Here is a 26,949-nt window from a genome sequence, read left to right on the forward strand (position 1 = left end):
ATATTTCAAAGAAATTAATTTTGAGATTTGTTGCTAATCTTGGTTCTTCCTATGTATAAAAATGAACTACCAGTACTGCCACTTGTGGGAGAAAAGGGGTTGATACATGCTGCCTTCTGGGTATGTTGTGATTTCTTTGACTTTCATCAATGAATGCAAAGATGACTTTCTGAACAGATCATTGCCTGCTATGTGTTTTTCTTGTCAAATTGATCTGTCTTTCACATTCTTCCTAGTTTGTGTCACTATTTCTTCTTTCCTCTTATTTGATCTAACATCACAATTAAAATGAAAACCAAGTTGTTATTTTAAACAGGTCTTTTAGAAGTTCTACTTAGATAATTCAAAGATTGAATTATGTAACACGCAGAGCAGAGGGTAAAACTATGTTTAAAGGGGTATTGTCCAAATGCAAACTGCTAAAATGTTTTAATTGTGTAAATATTCTTGATTACACAAGGAAATAAAATGATTATAGAAATAAAAAGATTTAATATTGTATGCTACAAATGCAAGTATTCTAAGAGCAAATATGATTGTATGTGAGGGAGACTTTGCTTTCTGTTTCCTAAATAAAACTACCTCATTATCTCTTAAAATTAAAAATACTTTTCTTTGTTATGGTAGATCCATCTGCATCCAGTGTCACAAGAGGAATGCCATGAAGAATCCAGCTTTACTCTTCCGTTTTTAAAACTGAACTCCTTAGGGTAAGAAATGTAGACCAAGTAAAATTTGTTTTAAAATATTCTGGCTCTTTGCTAGGGTCTTTATGTACAGACATTACAACATGGATATCAGTAACTACAAAAATCCTCATTCTTAGATTTTCCAGTGATTCCAGTGATTGTCTGGGAACAGTCAAATGATACCTGGCTCAGCAATTCAACCCCCAAAGGATGTGACTTATTAACCACTTTACATTGAGAATTTATTTGTGAAAAAAATTAAGAAGCTAGATGTGAACCTGACTATTTGTGATTTTTAGGAACAATAATTTATAATTTTTTTTTGGTTTTTGCAAGGCAATGGGGTTGAGTGACTTGCCCAAGGTCACACAGCTAAGCATTAGGTGTCAGGCCAGATTTGAACTCCATTCCTCCTGACACCAGGGCTGGTGCTTTATCCACTGTGCCGCCTAGCTGCCCCAATAATTTGTAATTCTTTAAGCAAAAAATCTTGTCAAATTTCAATGAAAAGTCATCCTTAGTATTTAAATTGTACTATTTCTTCATCTACTTGTAAGTCTGGTAGGTGAGTTTCGAGTGTGCTCTCCCCAGTTCTTAAGAAAGGCAAGAGGGTAACAAGTTCATTAGCTTGCAGGATTTTCATCTAGGTTTTTGACAGATATTTAATTAATACCAGTAACTTCCTAAAGAACTATGATTCAGCACAGTGGGCAGTAGATGGAACTGCTCCTGGAATCAAGAAGACCTCTATTAAAGTCCTAGGGTAGACACTTAAGGCTAGGGGTCCTTGGGCAAGTCCGTTAACTTTTTCCACCTCAGTTCTTTCATCAGTGAAATAAGGATAATAATGCCACAGACCTGACCTAGTGAAATAACATGGGAAACCTTTGACTAACCTCCAAGTATTCTCCATGTGTTGTTACTGGTTTTTGTAAGAATAGTTAAAGAGAATAGTTAAAGTTGTCACTGTTAAAATTCATTTTGGACTGAAATAATTTGGAATTTTTATAAATGAGGCAATACCTAGACAGGATCTTTTAATTATTTATAAATAGTAGGTTTGCTAAGATTTGAGAGGGCATGTTTTTTTTTTGTTTGTTTGTTTTTTCAAGGCAATGAGGTTAAGTGACTTGCCCAAGGCCACACAGCTAGGTAATTATTAAGTATCTGAGGCTGGATTTGAACTCAGATACTCCTGACTCCAGGGCTGGTGCTCTATCCACTTCACCACCTAGCCGCCCCAAGGGCATGTTTTAAGAAAAAAAAAATCTGTTTTAATCTTACTTACTTTTTAAAGTACCTATTTATAATTGATATGTTAATTGCAAAAACAAAAATCAAACCTTTAAAATAAATTAAAGCAGTCCTTTAATAAACAATACTAAGCCAAATTAACTTCATTCTAATTTTTGCATATACATGACAGTAATAAAACTGTATGTTTAAAATCCATAATTCAAATTTTTCACTAAATCAGCTTCTTTCCAATAATTAGAATTTTATAAGTTTATTCTGTTGTTTAAGATGCTCAAGCCTAATGTAGAAAGCTTAGAGACTTAGTATCAATATTTTATTGTCATTATGCTTCAGTGTTGAATTAACTATTACTTTGCATGTTTTGCAGGGGGTTGAATAAACAAGGAATGATCTCTCTGGAGCATGTCACCCATAGTCTCTTGGGGCGTCCTTTATCTCGACAGCTGACCTCCATTGTTGCAGGACTTCGGAACGGAGCTGTCCTTGTCACAGGAGTGAAGGTGCTACTTTCAGCTCATTTACCCATATGCTTTCCATACGCTTAGCTTAAGAGTTGAGTTCTTTTAATGTTTGTGCCTTTTGATTTTGAGTACTGGCTTAAAATAGAATTATACACAAAAAAATTACCACTTTAAGAATACTAATAACATTTTCATTTATTTAGTAAGTAAACATTTTGACCTGAATGAATGCCTTATAATTAGTCTTTAATGTTCTCTACATATTTCTTCTGGATCTTTTATATTGAATTTTCCATTGAGTTCTGGTCATTCCATTACAAATACCTGAAAATCTTTCAGTCTGTCGAATGTCCTTTTTCTCCATTCAGGATTATACTCAACTTTTCTGGGTAAGTTATTTATGGACTCAATCCTGGCTCTTTTGCTCTTCGAAATATAATGTTCCAAGACCTATGGTCTTTTAGAGTAGAAACTGCTAGGTCTTGTGGAATCCTGACTGTATTTCCATAGTATTTACAGTGTATTTTCTTGTTTGCACTATTTTCCCCCTTCTCAGTGGAAGAGTGTTTCCAGTGATATGTCTTCACCTGTCCACCATCATAAGGACCTGAAGTAATCTGCCTCATTCTGCTTAAGTTTCTTTTTAGATTTGTCTTCCATTTGATTGGCATGACTTTTTTCTTTTTATTATTATTTTATTATTCTTCATCTGTCTTTCTTGAGTTTCAAGAGTATTCCCTAATAAACATTTATCAGCAGACAAGGTTTCCATAAACTCTATCTAATTTATATCTGATCAAGGTACTGGAACTCTAGGACAAAGTTGATAATCAAAATGGCTACAAATAAGCAAAGCACATGGATTTTACTGCACAGACAAGCTAATTGCATGGAGCCTTTTGATTCTTGTTGTCTTTCAAATTCTAATTTCAGATCCCTGGTTGAGCTGAGGGAGGAACATGCAGCCTAGATGCCCCAGCATTCCCTGCTGAGGGCAGTCCTAGGCAAGGCACCTTCCTGGAGTGGAGGCACCAGGAAAATGCTGACTTCTCTTCAGTGTTCCCTTTTCCAAAGAGCCTCTTGTCACCTCTTGTTTTGATGTCATTGTCATTTCCTGTTAGCTCTCGCTCTCCATTTAACTAAAATTTAAGCAAAGACAGTTGATCTGCAGCAACTACATTCAACAGTCTCTACTTCATTCTTTATCCACTTTCTTTTCTACTGAGAGGACCAAGATCTTGGATTGCAATGCAACCTCATTTAAGAACCCTGGGTCTCTTCAGTGGCCCCAAATTCAGCTCCCGAGACTGCTCCTCCATTGTGGTTTTTGTTCTGCCTTCCCTCAGGTGTCTCTCCCCCCGCCCCCTGGCTTTCCACTGAGGTCATGTCCAATGCAGTTAGTTTTTCTCCTTGTCAGTCAGTTCATTGGTCACTTAACAAAGATTTCACATTTAAAATACCCCCCATATTAAGATAATCTAAAGACCCTATGATCCTCAGTACTGCTTGTTTTGTTTTTACTCTTTCCAGCATCTAGCACATGAATCCTTGTTGGCTTGGATTTGCCAATCTTCAATTCTGTTCAGAAGAGGCAGAAGTCATCCACCCTGGGTGGAGATCCTTTCTGTATTTTTATGGTTTTTCCCCTTTTCCTTTTCTTGATTTCTTGTTTGTTAAGGGTAGTATGGTCTGAGAGACCTGATTTTGAATCACCTTTTCAACACTACATACCTGAACTTGAACAAATCCCCTCTGAACTTTTTAATCTCTTTGATAAAGGGAGGGAATTTTGATGAGGTCTCTTAAGTTAGAACTCAAGCCTGTGATCCTCTAAATTGCTTGGAGCTTCAGGGAACTCTGAAGATGGAATCATGGAGAAGTTACTCCCTGTATAAGAGGAAGGACACCCTAAACTGACTGTCATTGATCCTTGACATTGACATACTAGTCATCAGGGCCAAATAATTGACTACCCACTGCATTACTGTACTACATTTTGAGAAAAAAATGAAATAATACATTTAAACCAGGGTTTGGCAAACTATGGCTCCCTGGGCAGCAGGCCAGAGTTGGCCCTTGGGCTATAGTTTGCTGGTCCCTAGTTTGAACTTGCACCAAATGGTTGAAGGTATTAGACTTTTATATCCTTTCACTATGAAAAAATTAAATTCCATGGGACACAGACTACAGATTATAAACTCTGAAGGAAGGGACATGTTTTAATACTTTTGTATTTCATAATATCTCTAGCACAAAACAGGGTTATCAGATATTTGATAATTACATATAGATTGATTGTTGGATAAGTTTTGTATTTTGCCAACAATTTTTGTTATTGGATTTATTAGTTATTAATGCATTTCAGTTATTAACAAAAATTTATTTTCCAGGGAAGTGGAAAGTCAACTTTAGCTAAGGCAGTCTGCAAAGAAGCATTTGATAAACTGGATGCTCACATGGAAATAATTGACTGTAAAAGCTTAAGAGGTAGGAATATGATCACTTTTTTATATATCAATTACTTTATAAAAGACAAAGAAAATTTTCTATTAATGTTCAATTCTGCTCTTCTTTAACTTCTCAATTTATCTTTTCCATTTTGAGTCCACTTTGTCCTCTTGTTTTTGTTTTTCTTTTTTATGTATCCGAAGGATTGGATGCTTTTCTCAAGGTTAAAGCTTCAGTTCAGTAGTTAAGGGGAAGAAAAGGAGTTTACTTAGTTTGATGTTCTAGGTTGCTCTGAGTCACTGCTGGGGGTTGTTGTTATGGTGAGAATGTGGATAGAAAAGCTTCAAGCTCTCAAGGAGCATGTGCAAATAAACAGACTCCCCTCTGAGCTTTGTCTGTTGTGCTGTTCGCCTTCTTCCTCCATGTTTAGCCAGAGTCCCTGTTTGTACATATCTGTGGTCTTTGCTTTATTTTATGATGGATAGGATTTTTATATGTATGGGCAATGAAGTTTAAATATTAATTATGTTATACTGATTGCTTGTAGGCTTATCATTCTTATATGATAGCCTGGTGAGAAATTTTGGTAATTATTTTAAGGGGTCAGATTATACCTTGAACCAAAGGGAGATGTGAACAAAACCGCTCTATGATTAAAGTGATTCCTCTGTGTAGGCAGATACTCCTACAGCCTTAGGGAAAGACTGATTTACTTTTACTACTTTGTTATATCTATAGACTTGTTATAAAAATAGGTAAATATTCTATTTTGGGTCAGTAGTTACAAATAATTAGTAAATATTACTAATTACAAGTAATATTAGTAAACACTATCCTGAATATTTATTCTCTGAGCATTTTTCTAGATAACTAGTTTACTTTTAATGACTTAATTTAGTTTTCTACAAGTGCAAATTTCTTTTAATGATGAATGACTTGTAGAAAAACCCTTCTGTCAGCCAGTAGGCTGGCATTCATTAATATTTTTTAAAATGGTAGTCTCTATGTTGCCTTTGATTCATTTGGGATAAAAGCAATAAACAGTTTTTAAGAAGTTTTTTAAAAGAGTTTTTAAAAGAAATTTCCTAAAAAAAATTGTCCACGTTTAATTTTTTGAATTAGCATATTTTGGCCATTTCTCAAGAATAAGAGAGCACTGCCCCTTTCCTTTCAAATTAGTCTACAGCAAACTAGTCAGGTAAGAGCTCTGAGAAATTCCTGATTAATCAAGTTGGGTCTCTTTCAGTGAATATGTATCTTCAGGACACAGATCCATTTTGAGTTTTAAAATTTGGTGATCTGTTATTAGAAGTATAGGCATTCTGGGGCGGCTAGGTGGCGCAGTTGGATAGAGCACTGGCCTTGGAGGCAGGAGTACCTGGGTTCAAATCCGACCTCAGACACTTAATAATTACCTAGTCATGTGGCCTTGGGCAAGCCACTTAACCCCACTGCCTTGAAAAATCTTAAAAAAAAAGTACAGACATTCTATTTATGTAATTTTTGCTGTCTCTACTGTTTTCTTTGTTCTGTTTGGATCTGACTCTTCCCTCACAACATGTTCAGTTTTTAGATCCATGTTTAGTATGGTTATAAATGTAATGCCTATTTGGATTGCCTTCTATTGGGGCAAGGGGAGGGAAGGGAGAGAAAAAAATTGTACACTCAAAACTTTGCCATTGTATGCAGTTGGAAAAACAAATAAAATATTTATATAACAAAAAAATGTATAGCTATTCCACTTTTGAAAGGAAGCCATGTGATTCAATAGAAAGTGGGCAACAGGCCATTGGGAATCTCTCTCTCTTAGCTCTGACTCAGAGGGTGCCTTTGTACATGTGATTTTATCCCTCTGGACTTAATTTCTCCATCGGAAAAGTGGGGGGAAAGAGGCAATGGGATGGTTCTAATTCAGTCCTTTTCTGCAGAAACTTGATGACTCTGCTGAATGTGAATTAGTTTGTTGGTAGTGATAGTTTTCCTCTAGAATATTGTTACATGCCAAAATATTTGTTCTATATTAAAATAAGCTTAATTTCCTCTAGTTTGTTCCAAAATGTCCCTGACCCTCTTTTATCTTATTAATAGTCTGTCCCTCAAACCAAACCATAGGTTCCATCAGTTTCTTTCTTGCTTTTTTTTTGCAAGGTCATAGGGTTAAGAGGCTTGCCCAAGGCCACACAGCTGGGTAATTGTCAAGTGTCTGAGGCCGGATTTGAATTCAGGTCCCCCTAACTCCAGGGTTGGTGTTCTGTCTACTGCACTACCTAGCTGCCCCTCCATCAGTTTATTTCACACCCTAAAATGTTCCACAGTGAAGTCAGTTTGGGAACCTGGATTAAGTACTTGATTTCTTGCATCTCTTTTATTTTTTTAGTATTTTATTTTTTATTTGCTTTTCCAAGTATATGCAATGGTAGTTTTTATCAGTCATTTTTTTTTTGCAAATTTTTGAGTTTTACAGTTTTTCTCCCTCTTTCTCTCCTGCTTCCCCCCATCAGAAAACAATTTGATATAGGCTCTACATTTGTAATCATTATATCTCTTTTAGCTGCTAAACTGTTTTGATATTTTTCTTAACTTTTCTATAAATCCTAAAAAATCTTCTGAATTTCAATAGTTTGTTCTATTTTTCTGCTTTATAAATCTACTCACCAGGTAAAAAAGCTGCCTGTTTTCTTGGGAAAGTGAAGCTGTTCCCTGTAAGCCATTCGTGTTCACAGTGAGCAAGGTTCTAGAAGTTGGTGTGTTAGTCACATCTGAATCCTCAAGTTTTGATCATTGATTCAAACTTAAGTTTCTTAACAATGGCTAAGACTGGCATACAGGCTTTGGAGGAGAAAATTGTCTCCCTGAGAGTTCCCTGTGCCAGTGATGTCATAAGACCACAAAGGTGGAGCCTTGCAGTCTTGGCAGCTCTCAATCAGATTTGGAGCATTTATTATCATCTGTGTTTCAGGGAAAAGACCTGAAAACGTGCAGAAAGCCCTGGAGTCGGCTTTCTCTGAAGCCATATGGAGGCAGCCATCTGTGGTTCTCCTTGATGACCTGGATCACATTGTTGGCGTGTCCACTGTGCCCGAGCAGGAGCATGGCCCTAATGCTGTCCAGAGTCAGCGACTGGCATATGGTGAGTCAGCTACTGGCATCTGGTGAGGCAGTGAGGCATATGGAAAGGGGTTGCCTGGGGGCATCTTCTCTGGCCACAGAACTTTGGGAGCTCTCTTGTTGTCTAGGCAACGCAAACCTGACAGATATGGTTTATACCAATAAATTCTAGGACCTGGAGTCGGGCCCATTTTCAAATCCTGCCCTAGTCACTTGCTAGCTGAATGACCTCAGCCAAATAAATCCCTTCATTTCTTTTTTTTATTAAAGATTTTATTTATTTTGAGTTTTACAATTTCCCCCCCAATCTTACTTCCCTTCCCCCACCCCCCACAGAAAGCAATTTGTCAGTCTTTACTTTGTTTCCATATTGTACACTGATCCAAATTGAGTGTGATGAGAGAGCAAAATCATATCCTTAAGGAAGAAACAAAAAGTATAAGAGATAACAAGATCAGACAATAAGATATCTGGGTTTTTTTCCTAAATTAAAAGGAATAGTCCTTGAACTTTGTTCAAACTCCACAGTTCTTTATCTGGATACAGATGGTATTCTCCATTGCAGACAGCCCCAAATTGTCCCTGATTGTTGCACTGATGGAATGAGCAAGTCCATCAAGATGGATCATCACCCCCACGTTGCTGTTAGGTTGATTTCCAATCCTTTGCCACCACAAACAGGGCCGCTATGAATATTTTTGTACAAGTGATGATTTTACCCTTTTGCATCATCTCTTCAGGGTATAGACCCAGTAGTGGTATTGCTGGATCAAAGGGTATGCACATTTTTGTTGCCCTTTGGGCGTAGTTCCAACTAGCTCTCCAGAAAGGTTGGATGAGTTCACAGCTCCACCAACAGTGTAATAGTGTCCCAGATTTCCCACAACCCTTCCAACAATGATCATTATCCTTTCTGGTCCTATTGGCCAATCTGAGAGGTGTGAGGTAGTGCCTCAGAGAAGCTTTAATTTGAATTTGTCTAATAATTAATGCAAATCCCGTCATTTCTCCAAGCCTCACTTTCCCTATCTGTACAATGAGAGCAGTAATGAGCACCTGCCCCCAAAAGTGGTGAGGATCAAATGAGATAACTTCCCTATGTGAAGAAAGGACTTTGAAGTTATTAGGATGGTGTGGTCTCTGAGTAACTTTCTGCAGTTATCCCATACTGAAATTTCATAACTGGGGCCCGTTGTCCTCTCTGATTTTGGTAAAGTGGTTTTTTTCAGTTTTATAGTTTGAGGTGTTAGTAACATTTGTCATGCTCTCATTTTGAAATATTAGGTAAAAGCACCTTGTCTTCCACAGTGTCTTTTTGAAGGGGCTGTGAGTCTTCATTCTGAGTCAAGCTTTGACACCTTCTTAAGCTACAGAATTTAACCTCAAGAGCCTGAATGGTCACCTCCAGAACTTGCTGACCATAGTTTGGCTTGTTCAGTAAAAGAGAAATCATTAGAGAACCCTTGCTATTTTTATATAGTTTCTATTTGACTCTTTAAATTTGCAAAATGTCCTAATGAGGAACATCACCACATACACAGAGATGCTGTTTATTCTGTACAGGTTCCCATGCTTTCAATAAGTTATTTTAAATAGTGGTGAAGTTATTGTTCAGAAAGCTATGAGCATATATCTAATTTAGAGATTATCTGTAGACCATTATAATGTTAAAAGTATATGGAATGGGGAGCAGCTAGGTGGCACAGTGGATAGAGCACTGGCCCTGGAGTCAGGAGGACCTGAGTTCAAATTCGGCCTCAGGCACTTAATAATTACCTAGCTGTGTGACCTTGGGAAAGTCACTTTACTCCATTGCCTTACAAAAACAAAACCAAAAAAATATATAGAACATATTTAATTTATGAGGATTTTGGGGAAACTATTAAACTGTTATGCTAATAGAGAACTATTACTTATATTTAGCATTGAGAGACATGATCAAGGAGATTATTGCCATGGGAAGTTTGATTGCTTTGATTGCCACAAGCCAGACTCAGCACTCTTTGCACCCTTTACTTGTTTCTGCTCAAGGAATCCACCTGTTTCAGAGCTTCCAGCCTATAAATGCTCCAGATCAGGTAATAGTGCTTGGGAAAGAAGTGGTTCAACTCTTTGTAGAAAGAACAATGATGCTTACTATTTTTCTTGAGAAGGCCAGTTGAAGCAGGACTGGGGTGACTTCAGGGGTGTGCTAGACTTGGGCCTGAGAACATCTTCCAAAATCAGCCTCTTTTTTGGACACCTCCCTGCTCTGTCCAAAAGGGATTGGAGAGCAGCTCCAGTGATCTCGCCTTACTGCCAGGGCACATGTCCTGGAAGCTGTAAATTGAAATTATATGAAGTGCCCTGAGATAGTCCCATGAACAGTTCTGTGGATTTCTGGACAAGAACATATAAAATTAAGTTTCATAGAAACAAACTCGTTTGGATATAGGACTAGAAGGAGGGGAAGCCCACAAGCTAATAAAGGATGATTGTATTTGGACATACAGCAAGCCAAATCTAGCATAAGGAAGAAAGGTATTTAGAAAAATCTGACATGCCAGTTGTTTATATGAAGGGAAGCTGCTTGTCATAAATAGAGAATATTCCTTTGCGGGGTATGGGGTGGGTGGCTAAAATGCTATGATATAGACACTTTTCTTTTTAAAGTTTACTAGCCTAAATATTTTTTACCAACCTGCATTACCCACTCAGAATCCTCACAGTGAAGCATCAGGTGAAGTTTCTTGTACTGTCAACTGGATTTTAATTTTTTATTTAATTTTGTCATTATCTTGATTTTTCCCTAGACTTGACCTGTTTTAACCATTCAGATTAATCTATAAAGCATTAGTATGTTTTAGTAATATAAATTATCACAGGCAAAAACCATAGATTACTAAATAACTTTGGTTGGGAACAAGAAATTTTACCTTTGCTCATGTAGACTAGTCTTTCAATAATCAACTTATTAATTTCTCCACACATTTTTGGGAATGACATTTCAAGACCTAAAAAAGAAATGTATTGTATTCATACTTCCATTTGTATTGTTTAGGTTTTTTTTCATGAGTACAAATAATTAAGTTTTATAACATTGAATTTTCTCAAAAATTATGTGCAAAAAATTTAGATATGATTAGAATTCTGAATTCTAATTATCTTTCCTCCTGCCTCCCAGGAACAAAGACAGGAAATTCTGCATTGTGTAATAAAAAATAAACTTAACTGTGATGTAGATAAATTCACTGATCTTGACCTGCGTTGTATTGCAAAAGAAACTGAAGGTTTTGTAGCTAGAGATTTCACAATGCTTGTGGATCGAGCTGTCCATGCCTGTATCTCCAGCCGGAACGTGTGCACAAAGGAGGGTATGTTTTGCTGGCAAAATCTATAGCTGAGGACTGTGTTTTCCTTCATATAGAAATGCATTTACAGTTAGCCCAAATCAAAGATTAATTGATTTTCATTTTTACTTGTTAAAGAGGCATTTGACTAGTTAGCATTGTGAACTAAGACAAATGAAGTGTGTTGAAAAATTCTTCAACATCAAATGCATTGAAAATTCATTTTGTTGAATATCAAAAGTGCCAGAACTATTTTATTTGTTATTTTTAAAACAGGATTACTTTTAAAAACATTAGACTTTCAAAAAGGTCTCAAAGGCTTTACACCAACATCTCTGCGAAATGTAAACCTTCATAAGCCTAAAGATGTAGGCTGGGACAAGATTGGTGGCTTACATGAAGTTCGGCAGATTCTCATGGACACCATACAGTTACCAGCCAAGGTATTTTTTTTTTAATTGGAAGAAGTAACTTCCAGAAGAAGTACAAAGTGATGATTTTACCTTTGCTCCTAGGAGTTGAGAGCACAAATATTTCAGAACAAGGCTTCTTAAGAGGCCTGAATAGTGGATTTCAGAGCTGTCCTGCACATAGACTTGTGAAGGGCAGGGGGGTACGGTCTAGGAGCTGGGGAGACATGTGAGGCTGATGGCAGAGTAGCAGGTGGAGGCAGATGTGGAATTGAAGGGAATGGACACCAGGCAGAAAAGAAAGGAAGCGTGTTCAAAGCAGGTTTGTGCCATCTGGCCATTCCAAAGCTCCTGTGGGAGAATCTAGGAAAGTCACTGGGTTGAAAGAGCAGAGACGCTCAGAAGATGATGTAGCTGAGCCAGGGATCTGAACAGAGAGGCTAGAACTAGGAAGAAAGGGGCTGGACATAGGAGAGACCTAGGACTGCAGCTGCTGAGATTGCAGAGAAACTCAGCAAACATCTGTTAAGATGTAATTATTACTGTGGGTCAGGCCCTTTGTCAAGTCACCTCAAAAAGGGATGATCAACAGGGGTTCAGGCCCTACATTGTGCCTGAAGACCATGATGAGGATGAGAAACCCCTTATGTCTAGGCACGGTGCCTAGTACTTATCCTATTTACTTCAGAGATTATCCCATTGGCTCCTCCCTGGAGGCAGGTGCTATTATTAATTATCCCCATTTTACAGATGAGGAAACTGAGGTAAATAGAGACTAAATGACCAAATGATTTGTTCAGGAACACTCAGCTGATAAATAGCTGAGGTCATATTTGAACTCAGGTCTTCCGGAATCCTGATCAAGCTCTGACCACTCACCACCAGCTGTCAGGGCTGATTTGATATTGAGCTGATATCTTTTGTGATGTGACAAAATCAAAATCAATGTATAAGGGGAGAGTGGGTAATACTCATAATCATCCATTTACTAAATACCCATTACATAGAAGATTCTGTATTTGTCATTGAGGGATATAAAAATAATTATTGAGTTGCAATCTTGCCCTTATAGACTCTACAGTCCAGCAGATGTCATAGTGATTTTTTTTTCTTAATGCTATGCTTTATTTTCAAGAATGTAATATATAACCTGAGAAGGAAAGGAAGAGGGTAAGATAGAAAATGCTAGCTGAACTCTTCTAATTCTTGTGCAGCAAATACTACTAATTAATCTGTTTTTCCTATATTTTTATATGTAGAAAATAGTTTGTCAGTTTCATTCAGAACTTTAGCCTCTTAACATAAATACCTTATTGTCGCCACGCTTTGCATTTAAACAAGTGGTGCAGTTTGGACTGAATCTGAAAAATTTTTTTCTAAATGCATTTTGACTGTTGGTTGATCACATTTCAGTTTTAGAATTCAGCTTTTTTGCCATATTTTTCAGTACCCGGATTTATTTTCAAACTTGCCTATCCGACAAAGGACAGGAATACTGTTGTATGGTCCTCCTGGAACTGGAAAAACATTAATAGCTGGAGTAATTGCACGAGAGAGTGGGATGAATTTTATCAGTATCAAGGTATGCTAAATATTGTACAGGCTAGCAGGTGCGTGAGAGATTGGGAGTCAGTCTTACTATTTAGCAAGCTTTGATTATGATATTCTATGAGAGCAAATTATTTTCTGGAAGTTTGGCATTATGATTTAGAAAGCTTTTATCTATAATGATATCCTACAAGAGCAAATTATTGATGTTTGTAGATATGCATGCAGATATATGTGTTCACATACATGCACATGTGTGTATATGTGGTACACACAAACACACATACACTGATTTGGCCCTTTTATTTAGGTTCTGAGATAACTGGCCTGTAATACATACTCACACGAGACTGATTAATGCCAGAAAGAGATTATATTTATTTACCTTTGGGAATATACCTTCCAAGTCAGGGAGCATCCCCCCTCCTGGGTAGTCCTGATAAATCCCTCTTCTCCATCTTCTTTCTTTCCAGACTCCACAATGATCAATTTTCCTATTTGTATTTGTCTTTACAACAAAGTTGCAGCACATTTTCTTTGATATATTACATTTTCCAGGTTTACCTTTCATTGTATATTGTCTACATTTTGATTTTGCTTCTTCCTTTAGACTGAAGAACTTTTAATCTTACCAACTAGAGTCTATTGCATTGTAGGATGGATTGTTAATAGGAAGATTTCATGAAAAGAACTAGCTAATATCTAGAGTGAAAATCCTTAGTTTTTGTCAAAGAAAGGGGCATCCCTTCTTGTGCTCTAGACCTTTATTGTAAACTTGTAGACTTACAATTAAGACTACAAAAACAATAGTTTATACAGAGTGGTCCAAAGTCATAAGACAGTTTTAAACTGGTTCAGGTCAGAGAGAGGATGCGTGTGTGTGTGTGTGTGTGTGTGTGTGTGTGTGTGTGTGTGTGTGTGTATTACATATAAATGATCTGTAACAATAATTTCCATATTATCAGAAATTTTGATTAATTGTATATTGTGGTTGTCTTGAGTACTACTGGTTCTCTAGTTTATGTTTCATCATTGATCAATTCATATTAAAGAATATTCATTTCCAATAGCATTAGTCTCAGTTTTGAAAAATAATAAACATTAAAAATTTATCAAATGAAGTATTTTGGTTTACTTTTAAATTTTAAATTGTTTACACTTGAATTTAAAAGTTTGCTTTGAGAAAAGTATACTTTATCTTCCTTTTCCTTTTAAAAACATGCATACATTGGTCTCAGGAGATGAAGATAATAGCCAAAGAATTCAGTATCTTCCTTCCTCCAGGGCAAATCACAGTCCCAGGTCCCCTGCATCGCCCCCATTCTGGAATAAACAACATTGTAAGATGCTGTGGCCAGCAACAGAAGCCTCGGGGCTCTCTGGGGTCATGTTGGAAGGCTTCCCTTTTCGGGGTGCCAGAGGGCATCACATGAGTGATGCCAAGTAGCCAATGTCTTACAAGTCTGAGTATGCTAAAGAACTCAGTCATCATTTTAAATATGGGAGAGACCAGTTCATTTGTCTTTAATTTTTGAATTTCCCATGACCTTGTCTTTGGATTTTTAAACCTGTGGTGGATCTCTTCATAACGTTTTTTGGGGTTTTTTTTTTTTTTTTTTTTTAGGTTTTTGCAAGGCAAATGGGGTTAAGTGGCTTGCCCAAGGCCACACAGCTAGGTAATTATTATTAAGTGTCTGAGACCAGATTTGAACCCAGGTACTCCTGACTCCAGGGCCGGTGCTTTATCCACTACACCACCTAGCCACCCCCAGAATGTTTTTTGATAACCAGGAAGAGATTCCATTTGGAAGTGATAACTTTGTTTTGAACACTAATAGAATTCTATTCTCTCTGATAGGGGCCAGAACTTCTCAGTAAATATATTGGAGCAAGTGAACAAGCTGTTCGAGATATTTTTATCAGGTTGGTTCTCCACAGATTTGTTTTATTTTAAGATAAAAAATATTTACCAATATTTCATTATTGGTAAGAGGTTTTTGATAACTTTCTGTTTATAAAGTTAGTGTTCATGAGCTTTATTAGCTAACTTGGATGTCAGAGATCCTTGTATTCTAATGCTTGTTAATTGTAAATTGACGTTTTTATTGGGATTTATATTTAAACACAGATAGTTTTATTCTTCCTTCACCATATACTGATTATTTCTTTGTATTATAGATCAAGCTACAAAACCATGGTTTCCAACAGTAAAAGAGAAAAAAATTGAACTTCTAATTATCATTATTTGCAAATGTTTTATCTACCATGATAACTTTATGGTACTAGGATTTATGAATTAATTTGTTTTGCACTTTTGATTTATTTTTAGTAGATTTTTTATTAATTTCTTTTGTTTTTATACTGCCTAAATTTACCCCTGAATCTTCCCTTCCCTATTCCTATAGAATTATAATGTGTATTATTCCTATAGAATTCTATTAAAACGAAAAAAAGAGAAAAGCATTCAACATAACTGATCAGTACAAAGAAAAAAAAACATTGTCTTCAACATTCCATACCTATGAAACCCATTCCCAAACCTCCAAAACAATTCCCATGCATAGGAATTGAGGTCTCCTCATATCTCTCCTTGGGACCAAGTTTTTCCTTTGAAATCTGGCAGAATTCCCTTTTATTTCCTCTGTGCACTTGCCTCTTAGGTTATTATATTGTTTACTTGGATCTGCTTAAGTCTTTTTGCATCCAGGTACATACGTCTTTCCCTGCTTCTCTCTCCCTCTCATGGTTATCATTTATTAGCCCACAGGTCATCACATTCATGGAACCATTCGCATCTGCTTGATTTCCAAGTCTTTACTGCCACAAAAAGTCCTTTTAAATTCTCAGACTTGATGAGGACCTAACTGTGTTTCTTCCAGGGCACAGGCTGCCAAGCCTTGCATCCTTTTCTTTGATGAATTTGAATCCATTGCTCCTCGCCGAGGTCATGATAACACGGGAGTTACAGACCGGGTGGTTAACCAGCTCCTGACTCAACTAGATGGGGTAGAAGGTTTGGACGGTAAGTATTGGCCTTGCTCAGTTTTCTTTTTTCTACACCCACACAAAAAAAGTTGTCAAATCATAATTATAATTTTCTTTTTCTTCAGGTGTTTATGTATTGGCTGCTACTAGTCGTCCTGATTTGATTGACCCTGCCCTGCTTAGGCCTGGTCGTTTAGACAAATGTGTTTATTGTCCTCCTCCTGACGAGGTGATCCTTTCTTCTATATGGTCCCAATCAGCACATGTTATGTAGTTCTCGTGAGTTTTATTTCCATTGGTTAACAACAGTGGTCTTGCAGTTGCATAAGAGGACTGACATTTTTACTGTCAACCCTTGACCCTAGAAGGCAACTAAGAACTTAGAGACCACTCAGCTTCTAAGGCATTATAGAACTCTGATTCAAGAGGCAAGTAGGAAGACCTTTAGGCACTTCTCTGATTGCTGGACAAAATGGATCCACCAGAGAAGTCAATAGCAAACCACTCCAGTATCTTTGCCACAAAAAAACCCAAATGGGGTCAAAAAGGCTTGAAAACAAATGAAAAACAATAAATGAAAAACAATAATCCTTGGAACTTTTGTGTTCATGTTTTATTCACTGAGTAAATATATTCTGCAGAAGATGTGAAGTCTCTTTTAACTATTGCCCCAAGAAGCTAAAAGCTCTGGAATGGTTGGCCAGTTAGAACAGATGTACTTCGATTCCAGATTAGGTTTTAACTCCTCAGTTCTATCCTCAGAGTTCTCATTCTTAATGGATTAGTGTTGTGTCTGAGTCTTTCTGACCCTGTTTGGGATTTTTTTTGGCAAAGGTACTGGAGTAGATTATTACTTCCTTTTTCAGCACATTTTACAGATGAGAAAACTGAGGCAACTGTGAAGTGATTTGCCCATGGTCACACAGCTAGTAAGTGTCTGAGGCCAGATTTTACTTAGGTCTTCCTGACTCCAAGCCTAGCTCTCTATCTACTGCTTCACCTAATTGGCCTAATTGACAATTGACAACTTGGACCTTTTAAAAAAGAGAAAATATATATGTGAACATTGAACCCAAATGTTATAAATATATAAGCAAATTACTGAGTTTCATTTTCAGTTAGTTCAGTTAGAGACTTTTTTTGTTTTGTTTTTGCAAGGCTATAGGGTTAAAGTGATTTGCCCAGAGTCCCACATCTAGGTAATTACTGTCTGAAGCTGAATTTGAACTCAGGTCCTCCTGACTCCAGGGCCATTCTGTATCTGACACCTAGCTACCCCTGGTGTGATTTTTATGATGTTGCATAACTCTTGTTAAACATAGGATTATAAATTTGATATTTGCCCAGTTCCTCAAGAAATTTATTCTGACATAAGAAGAACTTACGATTTTCATTCATTTTCTTACACTTTTCCTTTCCTTTTTGCAGAAGGTTAACAAGGAAAGTAGCCTTTATAGAAAGTAATTTTTATTTTTTGATAAAAGTGTATTGGAAAATTCTTAAAAATTCACTTAAAAAAGGAAGTTTCCATTTTCAGATTGCACTGTCATTGATGAATATCGGCTCTTGTAACTATCTCCAGCTGTTGAGATTGCCTTCCAGGTGCTAGGAGACTTCCTCTTCTAAGCTCCTAATGTTCAGCTCAGCACTTGTCCCACCTCCTTTTCTAGTCATACTTTTTCAGGTGATCTCTTTTTTTTTTTTTTGCTTTAAATTTAATATTTATTCTCATTTTGTACAATTAATGTTATTTTTACATTAGTAGAATATTCTTGTTTAAGAGCAAACAAGATACTCCCTCCCCCCCCATAAATATAGACTTGCTTCAGCGATAAAGCAAAGGGGAGAGAAAAAAATTAAAATTAAAAAAATAATAATAATAATTGTAGGTATTGGCCAGGTGGCGCAATGAACGGAGCACCAGCCCTGGAACCACGAGCACCTGAGCCCACATCCGGCCGTACACACAACAGTCAATCACCCAGCTGTGTGACATGCAAGCCACCCAATCCCCCACTGCCCTGCAGAAAAAAAAAAGACCCAAAATAAAATAAAATAGTAAAATAGTAATAATAGTAGGGGTGGCTGGGTGGTGGACAGAGCATTGGCCCTCGAGCCAGGAGCACCTGGGTCCCAATCCGGTCTCAGACACCCAAGGATCACCCTGCTATGCGGCCCCAGGCAGGCCACTCAGTCCCATTTGCCCTGCACCCCCCAAAAAAAATAATAATAATATTAAAAAATGTGCTTCAGTCTTTGTTCTAACACCAATAACTCTGTTGTGCGTGGATCACATTCTTTATGATTAGTCCATGGCAAAAATTACTTCCATATTTTTCCACCGTTGCCATTGCTGATTGCAACTCCTTCCTTCGGTATTTCTCCACTACCATGTACTATATTTTCTCTCTCCTTTCACTCTGACTCTGCTGTAGGGTCGCTGAGTGGCACAGCAGACAGATCCCTGGCCCTGGGTCCAAGAAGCCCTGAGTCCCCATACCACCCCTTAGGCCCAGAATCCACCTGGCCCTGTGGTCCTGGACAGGCCATCCAATCCCAGCCCCTTGCAATAAGTAAAAAAGAAAATGTGTTATATCTGAACACTCTCCCCCCATGGTCCATTCTTTCCTCCATCACTCACATCCCCCTTCCCCCTATCGCCCCCTCTCCTTACTCTGAATGCCTATACCACACTGAGTATATATGCTGTTTCCTCTCCTAGCCACCTCTGATGAGAGCGAAGTTTCCCTCATTCCCCCTTGCCTTCCCCCCTTCCATATCATTGCAATAGCTCATTATAATAAAGAAAAGTCTTATATGAAATATCTTGGCCTATTCCCCCCTCTCCTTTTTCTTTCTCCCATTACATTTCCCTTTTTTTTCTGTTAACTCCGTTTTTACACCATATTTTATCTTCGAATTCAGCTTTCTCCTGTGCTTCAACTATAAAAGCTCCCTCTACCTGCTCTATTAGCTGAGAAGGTTCATATGAGTATTATCAGTGTCATTTTTCTATACAGGAATACATGCAGTTTATCATCATTAAGTCCCTCATATTTTCCCCTTCTCATCCAATCTCTATGCTTCACCCAAGTCCTGTATCTGAAGATCAAACCTTCTGTTCAGCTCTGGCCATTCCAAAAGGAACATTTGAAATTCCCCTGGTTCATTGAAAGTCCATCTTTTTCCCTGGAAGAGGATATTCAGCCTTGCTGACTGGTTGCATTCCAAGCTCTTTTGCCTTCTGGTATATTATATTCCAAGCCCTACAAGCTTCCAATGTAGCTGCTGCTAAGTCCTGTGTGATCCTGACTGCAGCTCCACAGTATTTGAATTGTGTCCTTCTGGCTGCTTGTAATATTTTCTCCTTGACTTGGGAGTTCTGGAACTTGGCTATAATATTCCTAGGGGTTGGTTTTTTGGGATCTCTTTCTCGGGGGGATCGGTGGATTCTCTCCATTTCTATTTTGCCCTCTGCTTCTAGGATATCAGGGCAATTTTCCTGTAGTAATTCTTTGAAAATGATGTCAAGGCTCTTTTCCTGCTCATGACTTTCAGGTATTCCAATAGTTTTTAAATTATCTTTCCTAAGTCTGTTTTCCATATCAGTTGTTTTTTCAATGAGATATTTCCACATTTTCTTCTAATTTTTCATTTTTTTGGTTTTGAAGTATTGATTCCTGATTTCTGGCAAATTCATCAGTCTCCCTGAAGTCTATTCTTTGTCTGAAGGATTTGTTCTCCTCAGAGAGTTTTCTTATCCCTTTTTCCATCTGGCCCATTCTGCTTTTTAAAGCATTCTTCTCAATAACTTTTTGAACTGTTTTATCCATTTGACCTAAGCTGGTTTTTAGCATGCTATTTTCTTCAGCATTTTTTTTTTTTGATTCCCTTGACTAGGCTGCTGACTTCATTTTCATGTTTTTCCTGCATCTCCTTTCTTTTCCCAGTTTTTCTTTTAACTCCCTCATTTGATTTTTTCAAAGTCTTTTTTAATCTCTGTCATAGCCTAAACCCAATTTCTGTTTTTCTTGGAGTCTTTAGATGCAGGAGCTTGTGCTTCCTCATCTTCAGACTGAGTGTTTTGATCCTTCTTGGGCTCATTTGCAAAATATTTCTCAGTTGTGTTCCTCTTTTTTCTCTTCTTGCTCATTTTTCCCAGCCTGCCCCTGTTTTGGAGTGCTTCCTGATCTTTTGGGACACTCCCACAAGGGTCTCAGTGTGTGCCGCTCTGTCCTCCCTCCAGGTCTGTGAATGACCATAAGCGCCCCCCTCTGCCAAGGGGCTGAGTTGGGGGGGGCCTAGACTGGGATCAGGATCTGAATGTGGTCAGAACCCCAGAGTCCTGTTCCTGGGGCTGAGGACAAAGCTCTGCAGTCTCTCTCTTCACTCCCCTCCCTAGGTTCAATGGGCTCATGCCCTGGGGGCTCCTGCTTACTCTGCTCCGCCTGCTTCTGTTTCCTGGTCTGGGCTGTGGAAAGACCAAGCTGCTGGCTGTGTGCCCTGAGGGCTGGGCTCCACGTGCTCTCTCTGGCAGAGGTCACCCGCTGTTCCCCCACTTTGTGTCCGGTGCTCCCCGGAGTGCAGCTCAGGAGACTCCCCCACTCCTGTGAGTCTCAGCTCCCAGCACCCTGGGGCTGCCTCCAGGAGGCTGAGGTTCTTTCACTTCGGTGGGCCACCCCTCTGGCAGGCCTCCCCTCCGACCCTGGGAAGCAGAGCCTTTCTGCTCTTTTCCAGGTTACCTTGAGTAGGAGAACTGCCTCATTGGGTCCCTCTGTGGGTTCTGTCTCTGGAAAGTTTAGAGTCCTTAGCTTATGAGTTTTATCAGAGAGCGCCTAAGACTCGATCCTTTATTGTCGCCATCTTGCCTCCGCCCCCAGGTGTTCTCTTTTATGCCACTTCTTACCCATGTCCTTTTTCCTAGCATCCTAGATTTTGATCAGGAAGGGGACTTAATGGAATCCTTGTCATGTTACAGATAAGGAAACTGAGACTGAGAGATTAAGTCACTTTTTTAAGATCACATAGAGTAGGGGTGGCTAGGTGGCACAGTGGATAGAGCACCGACCCTGGAGTCAGGAGTACCTGAATTCAAATCTGGCCTCAGACACTTAATAATTATCTAGCAAAATTGAGATTCAAACCCCAGGCCCTCTTATTCCCAAGCTAATAATTCTTTACTGCAATTTTCCAGGTTTCCATAGCATATATTTAATACCCATCATGTGTCTTTCTTATGCTCTTTGGGTCACCTGCAGTTTCAGTTCTTGGGACATTGGGATGTACTATAATTTGAAACTAGATTGCATCAAGGGAAAATGGGAAATGGGCAATGAAAAATATGCTCAGAAACAATAATTGATATTCTCATTTTGCCTTCTATTTTTCTGTTCAGGTGTCTCGTCTTGAAATTTTAAAAGTCCTTAGTGATTCTCTGCCTCTGATGGATGACGTAGACCTTGAACACTTAGCATCAGCCACCGGTTCCTTTACAGGTGCAGATCTGAAAGCTCTGCTCTACAATGCTCAGCTTGAGGCCATCCATGGCAGGCGGACAGCAGGCTTGTCACAAGTACGGTCACTGGAGAGATGGGGGATGCAGCCTTTCTAATGACGATTACTTGTAGAGTTCTCTGACATGATTCTTTACCTGTAGTAAAAACTATCTATGTTATTGATGGGAGAATATCAAAATAATTTTATTCTTTTGAACTTGAGTTTATTTCTTTTCAAATGCTTTCATTTCACTCAGCCTTCCCATTCTCAAGGAGCTCCAAAGTCTCCCTGTTGCTATTAGCATAAAATACAAACTCCTGTGTTTGCCGTTTAAAACCCTTCAAAGCTGAATTTCTTCCAGGATACATTCACAGCCTGTCATGGGACACTCCCTTTCTCCCTCAGTGCCCTCATTCTTTGAATGCTATCCCTCCTTCTGTAGCCCAAAGCTCCTTTTAAGGCTTTAGCTCAAGGGCTGCCACCTTCCAGAGGATATTCTTGATACCCCCAGTTATGATTCTACTACCCACCCTTCAAATCAGGGTGTTGCTTTTTGTGTATGTAACAGAACATTAATTTATCTATGAACATGTGGTATCCCCAGAAGAACTTAATTTCTTAAGGATGGGGGACTGTTTTCCTTTTGTATTCATAGCTTTACTCGGGGCCCTGGCATATGTGGGGCACTTAATAAATATTCTTTGATAAGTTGGGTTTGTTAACTACCCAGTGAAAGTCCCAGTACTAGTCCCCACAGAAGTTCCAACTATGCAATTTTCATTCCATTGTGACAAAAAGTAGAATAATTCACTAGGCATTAAACATTAAAAATCAAGATGACTACCTATAAGCTTTACCATCAGTGTTTTGGGGGAAGATGGGTACATCTCTTAAGTATATAGTTTCATCTTTTTATTTCCCTGTGTCCCAAATGTATTTGAGAATCGGGGGGGGGGGGGGGATTATGAAACATGAAAGCACATGAGTGCTTTGACTTCCTTGAATTTTATTTTTTTCTATTATAGTATCTACAATGGTGGTTATATTCAAGAGAAGGATTATTTCAATCATTGCAAGGCTCTCTTGTTTTTGGCAATTTTAGGATATTGGTTCCAGTTCTGACAGTGACCTCAGCCTGTCTTCAATGGTTTTCCTTAATCATAGTAGTGGCTCTGATGATTCAGCTGGAGATGGAGAGTGTGGCCTAGAACAGTCTCTTGTTTCTCTAGAGATGTCTGATCTGCTTCCTGAAGAATCAAAATTCAACATGTATCGGCTCTACTTTGGGAAGCTCTTATGAGTCGGAACTAGGAAATGGAACTTCTTCTGAACTGGTATCTGGGGGAGCCATCCTTTGTTCTCACTGTGCAGGTTTAAATGTGTCCTCCTCATCCCTGAGCTCATAGACTTCTCTGGTATGAAATGCTTCCAAATGTGAGACCACAGTCTGTGTGAAGTTGGGCTCTTGTTCCCTTCTCCCCCAACTATATCCCTGTGGAGGAGTCACATTAAGGAAGGATGCCTTCACCTCCATATAGCTAGTTTTACCCTCAAGTTTTGGCTGATTGATTGATCTTGTTCTATAGTTGGTTGTTTTCACTGCTTGTGAAGACAAACCTGAGGGGAGAGTGAAGCTCCTAGGTGGAAGGTGTTTAAAACTGTGGTCTCCTAAACTTTTAACTCCTTAGATAACCAGGAATGGACATGGAACACCAACTTAGACTTTGCCTAATGATTTGCAAATAATTCTTAAGTTTGGTTCCCAGAGGATTTTCTTAAAGAAACAGAATCAAATTTGTTTATTACCTGGACCCTTGTTCTCCTTGAACTTTGTATTTAAGATAGTTTTTTTAAAACTAGATCCCAAAATTAACAAGTTCAAATTCAAAAGCAAAATTAAATGAAAGACAAATAGTCTTTTCCGGGGATTCTTCAGTATAATATAAACAATGTAAAAATGGTAGATTTAAAGTAAAAATAAATGAACCTTAATGTAATTATTCACTGTGAAATTAAAGCTAGGGTAATGTGGGTCCATTTGAATTCTAAAATAATCTAGAGGTTGTTTACAAAAAGAGATAAAGTGAGGTCTGTCACCTGTGACTTGAAAGCAAAGGCCCCCCACCACCACAAGATAAAGCTCTAGTCCCCTTTCAATATTACTAGAAGGTATTTTTAAGCACTTTTAGTTACTGTATAGTTTGTGAAAATATTTAGCTTGGCTTAGGTTTGACATATTTTTTTCATGAAAGATGTCCTAGTTCAATAATTGTTTACATCCTCTTTCTCCTCCCACACATCTCTACAGAGCTCTCAGTGCCTCTCAGGTCCTAGCTCCACGTCTCATGATTTTGCCGGAGTAACTGGAAGAGAGCAGATGCTTTCACACCCCCCAATGTTCAGGATGTCGTCCCAAGAAGGTTTTCAAGAGCTCACACAGGAGCAGAGAGATCAAATGAAGGCAGAGATCAGCATCATTAAAGAGAGATACAAGGGCCAACATGGAGTATGGTTTTTACAGTCTATAAATTCATACTGAATTTTGTGCTTAGTATTTTTTATATAATTTTAACAGGAGAATTTTTTTCATGTATAAAATAAGGGAATTGAGGTGATCATCAAAGTCTTATAATTCCAATATTCTGGCATATTCTGAAGTATATGATTTTATGACCTTTATTATCCCCTGTCAAATTTATCTTTTGATTAATTTTTATTTATTTAAGGTAGTGGGGTTTAAGTGACTTGCCCAAGGTCACACATAGCTAAGGCAAATTATTACTTGTTTGAGGCTGGATTTGAACTTGGGTCCTCCTGACTCCAGGGGCCAGTACTCTATCCACTGTGTCACCTAGCTGCCCCCAACTTCATGATCTTTGGGAAAAAATTGATAAGTAAAAGTAATATCTTGGAAGTATTTGTGTCACTAATTTAACTTTTTGTCATTATGTTTTTAATTCAAGGAGGATGTTACCACTGCTCAGCCAGGACCAAGTAAGAATGCATTAGCCATTAGCCAGGCTCATTTAATCACTGCCCTCAGTAATACAAGACCATCCATTAGTCCAGATGACTGGAAGAATTTTACTGATCTGTAAGTGATAACTTATGATTTAGAAACTTAGATATTAATATTTATTTTCTTTTTTCTTTTTTTTAGTTTTTAGTGGTTTTTTTTGTTTGTTTGTTTTTGGGGTTTTTTGCAAGGTAATGGGGTTAAGTGGCTTACCCAAGGCCACACGGCTAGGTAATTATTAAGTGTCTGAGGCTGGATTTGAACTCAGGTATGCCTGACTCCAGGGCCGGTGCTCTATCCACTGCACCACCTAGCCACCCCAATATTAATATTTCTAATATAGTTAATCATTTGAAATGCTTTTTGTAATCAGTTTATTTCAGAAATCATAATTCATGTTTATATTTTCAGATCAGTTTGGGGAAAATGACTCTGGGGTCACTAGTTCTCAGAAATGGGTTTTTAATCAATTCTTTAAAAAGAAGCAGTGCAGTTATCGGAAAAGTCTAATTCTGAAATACTTGAAAATATGTCATGAAAATCCTCTCTTTGAAAGTATGACTAGAACTTCATACATCTAGCATTCAAAATGTAGAACTGATTCTGTACAGTTAGCAGTTTTATCAGTGTAACATTGTTGTTAGAAAAGTACTAATTGTATTTTTCCCCCCATAGCTATGATAACTTTCAAAATCCAAAGAAGAGGAAAAGTCAGAGTGGAACAACTTTTCGACCAGGCCAAAAAGTAACATTAGCATAATTCTTTTCTAATCTAGAAGTGGTGTTCCATTGCACTGAAATTTTTTAAATGGTGTCTGTAAATTTCTCTTTTAACTTAACAAATCAAGTTCAAATGATGACAGATTTGTTAATATTGAGATTATTTAATGATCAGAATTACTTATTATTTAATATTGAAGAATAATTTATTTCCAAAATTGCATTCTGTATTTTATTTCCTGTAAATTAATATTAAGCACTTCATGAAATATTATTGAATGAATGATGTATCTATTTGTCCCTTTGTAGAATTTGTAGTTATGTGTATTTTTTGGAAATCATCGATAGCAGCACCTTCAGTTCTCTCATGAAAATGTGTTCATTGTTTTTGCTCTCTACTGACTCCATGATTTAGAGGACCATTTTGGAAATAAATGATATTGTCTTACACACTTATCAGATGATAGGTTCTTTTCATAATAACAAAGATGGCATTTCCGCACAATTGATGTCACTTGGAATTGGGTAATGGGAGAATTTTAACTATTTGCTAAGATATTTAATGATCTCTGATCAACCATAAAAGGCATTTTTCCCCCTGCATCTGTTAAAATATTGAATCATCACCACGTACTAGTTAAGGGAGAAGAAGACACAAAAATACAACATACAGAAATAGGAAAATCGCCATCTTTTTTTTCTTCAAGATGGAAAGCATGGAGTATACTATCCACCCTCCTTTGTTGTTACTGCCTGAGGGCTGAGCCCAGCCCAGGTTCCCTGTCCCTCTTCCCATTTCTACCTCTTTAAGGAGATCAGACCTCATCTTAGTGTTGTTGGGGGCAGTGCCCGTGAAGTGCAGCTGGAGAAGCCCTGTATGTGGTCAGGGCAGTGGAGACCAAGGCTCAGGGAATCTGCAGAGGCCAACCCCTGGGCTTGCTGACCCCTGGGGGTGGATCCTCTCAGGCCACAGGAGCTCAAATTTGAAGGAAATGCTGCCCAGGGACTGGATCCTGGAGATTGAAGGACAAAGCTCAGTAGATCTGTGCCTTTCCTTAACTCTTGACCATGTCAAAGCCTGTTGGAGGAATCATCTGATACTCAAAGAAAGCATCTGTTTGTGGCTTAGTTTTCTGTGCTACTTTGAATTCTGGTTCAAGAATGTTTTTTCACAAATTGTGCTTAGTGTCCATAAAGAATTGGATGAAATAAAGAAATTGGAGTACATTAAAAAAGATTTTTAAATTACCTTGGGTGTGCTGTGTGAAGGTGGTTTGAAGTGGTGAAAAACTTAAACTTTTGAAGTCACGGGTCCAGCAGAGAGGCACCATGGAAGGAGAAGCCCCCTTGTAGGAGTAACCCAGCTGAAAGGCCTGCCTTCCAAGCCTCGGTTTTCTCATCCCTATGGGTGAAAATAATAATGATCCTACATACTGTGAGGAAACTTAGCCAGCAAGCCTGGACCTCAGGAAAGCAGAAGTG

The 26,949-nt window shown here is 38.1% G+C and overlaps 1 protein-coding gene across 1 annotated transcript in view; it reads left to right on the forward strand.

The window, feature by feature from the left end:
- The window catches only part of LOC141492493 (peroxisomal ATPase PEX1-like), a 48,314-nt gene extending 21,599 nt beyond the window's left edge, over nt 1-26,715 (forward strand). The window contains 17 exon segments of the mRNA XM_074192816.1: nt 628-710; nt 2,314-2,446; nt 4,798-4,894; nt 7,815-7,985; nt 9,887-10,041; nt 11,127-11,316; nt 11,569-11,735; nt 13,150-13,284; nt 15,109-15,173; nt 16,130-16,272; nt 16,361-16,464; nt 21,631-21,807; nt 22,834-23,016; nt 23,018-23,065; nt 24,040-24,237; nt 24,695-24,825; nt 25,423-26,715. Of these exon segments, the coding sequence (XP_074048917.1) occupies nt 628-710; nt 2,314-2,446; nt 4,798-4,894; nt 7,815-7,985; nt 9,887-10,041; nt 11,127-11,316; nt 11,569-11,735; nt 13,150-13,284; nt 15,109-15,173; nt 16,130-16,272; nt 16,361-16,464; nt 21,631-21,807; nt 22,834-23,016; nt 23,018-23,065; nt 24,040-24,237; nt 24,695-24,825; nt 25,423-25,507 (2,265 nt within the window). The 3' untranslated portion in view covers nt 25,508-26,715.
- The last annotated feature ends 234 nt before the right edge of the window (nt 26,716-26,949 follow it).

Source organism: Macrotis lagotis, chromosome 7, assembly GCF_037893015.1.
Source record: "Macrotis lagotis isolate mMagLag1 chromosome 7, bilby.v1.9.chrom.fasta, whole genome shotgun sequence".
NCBI lineage: Eukaryota > Metazoa > Chordata > Mammalia > Peramelemorphia > Peramelidae > Macrotis > Macrotis lagotis.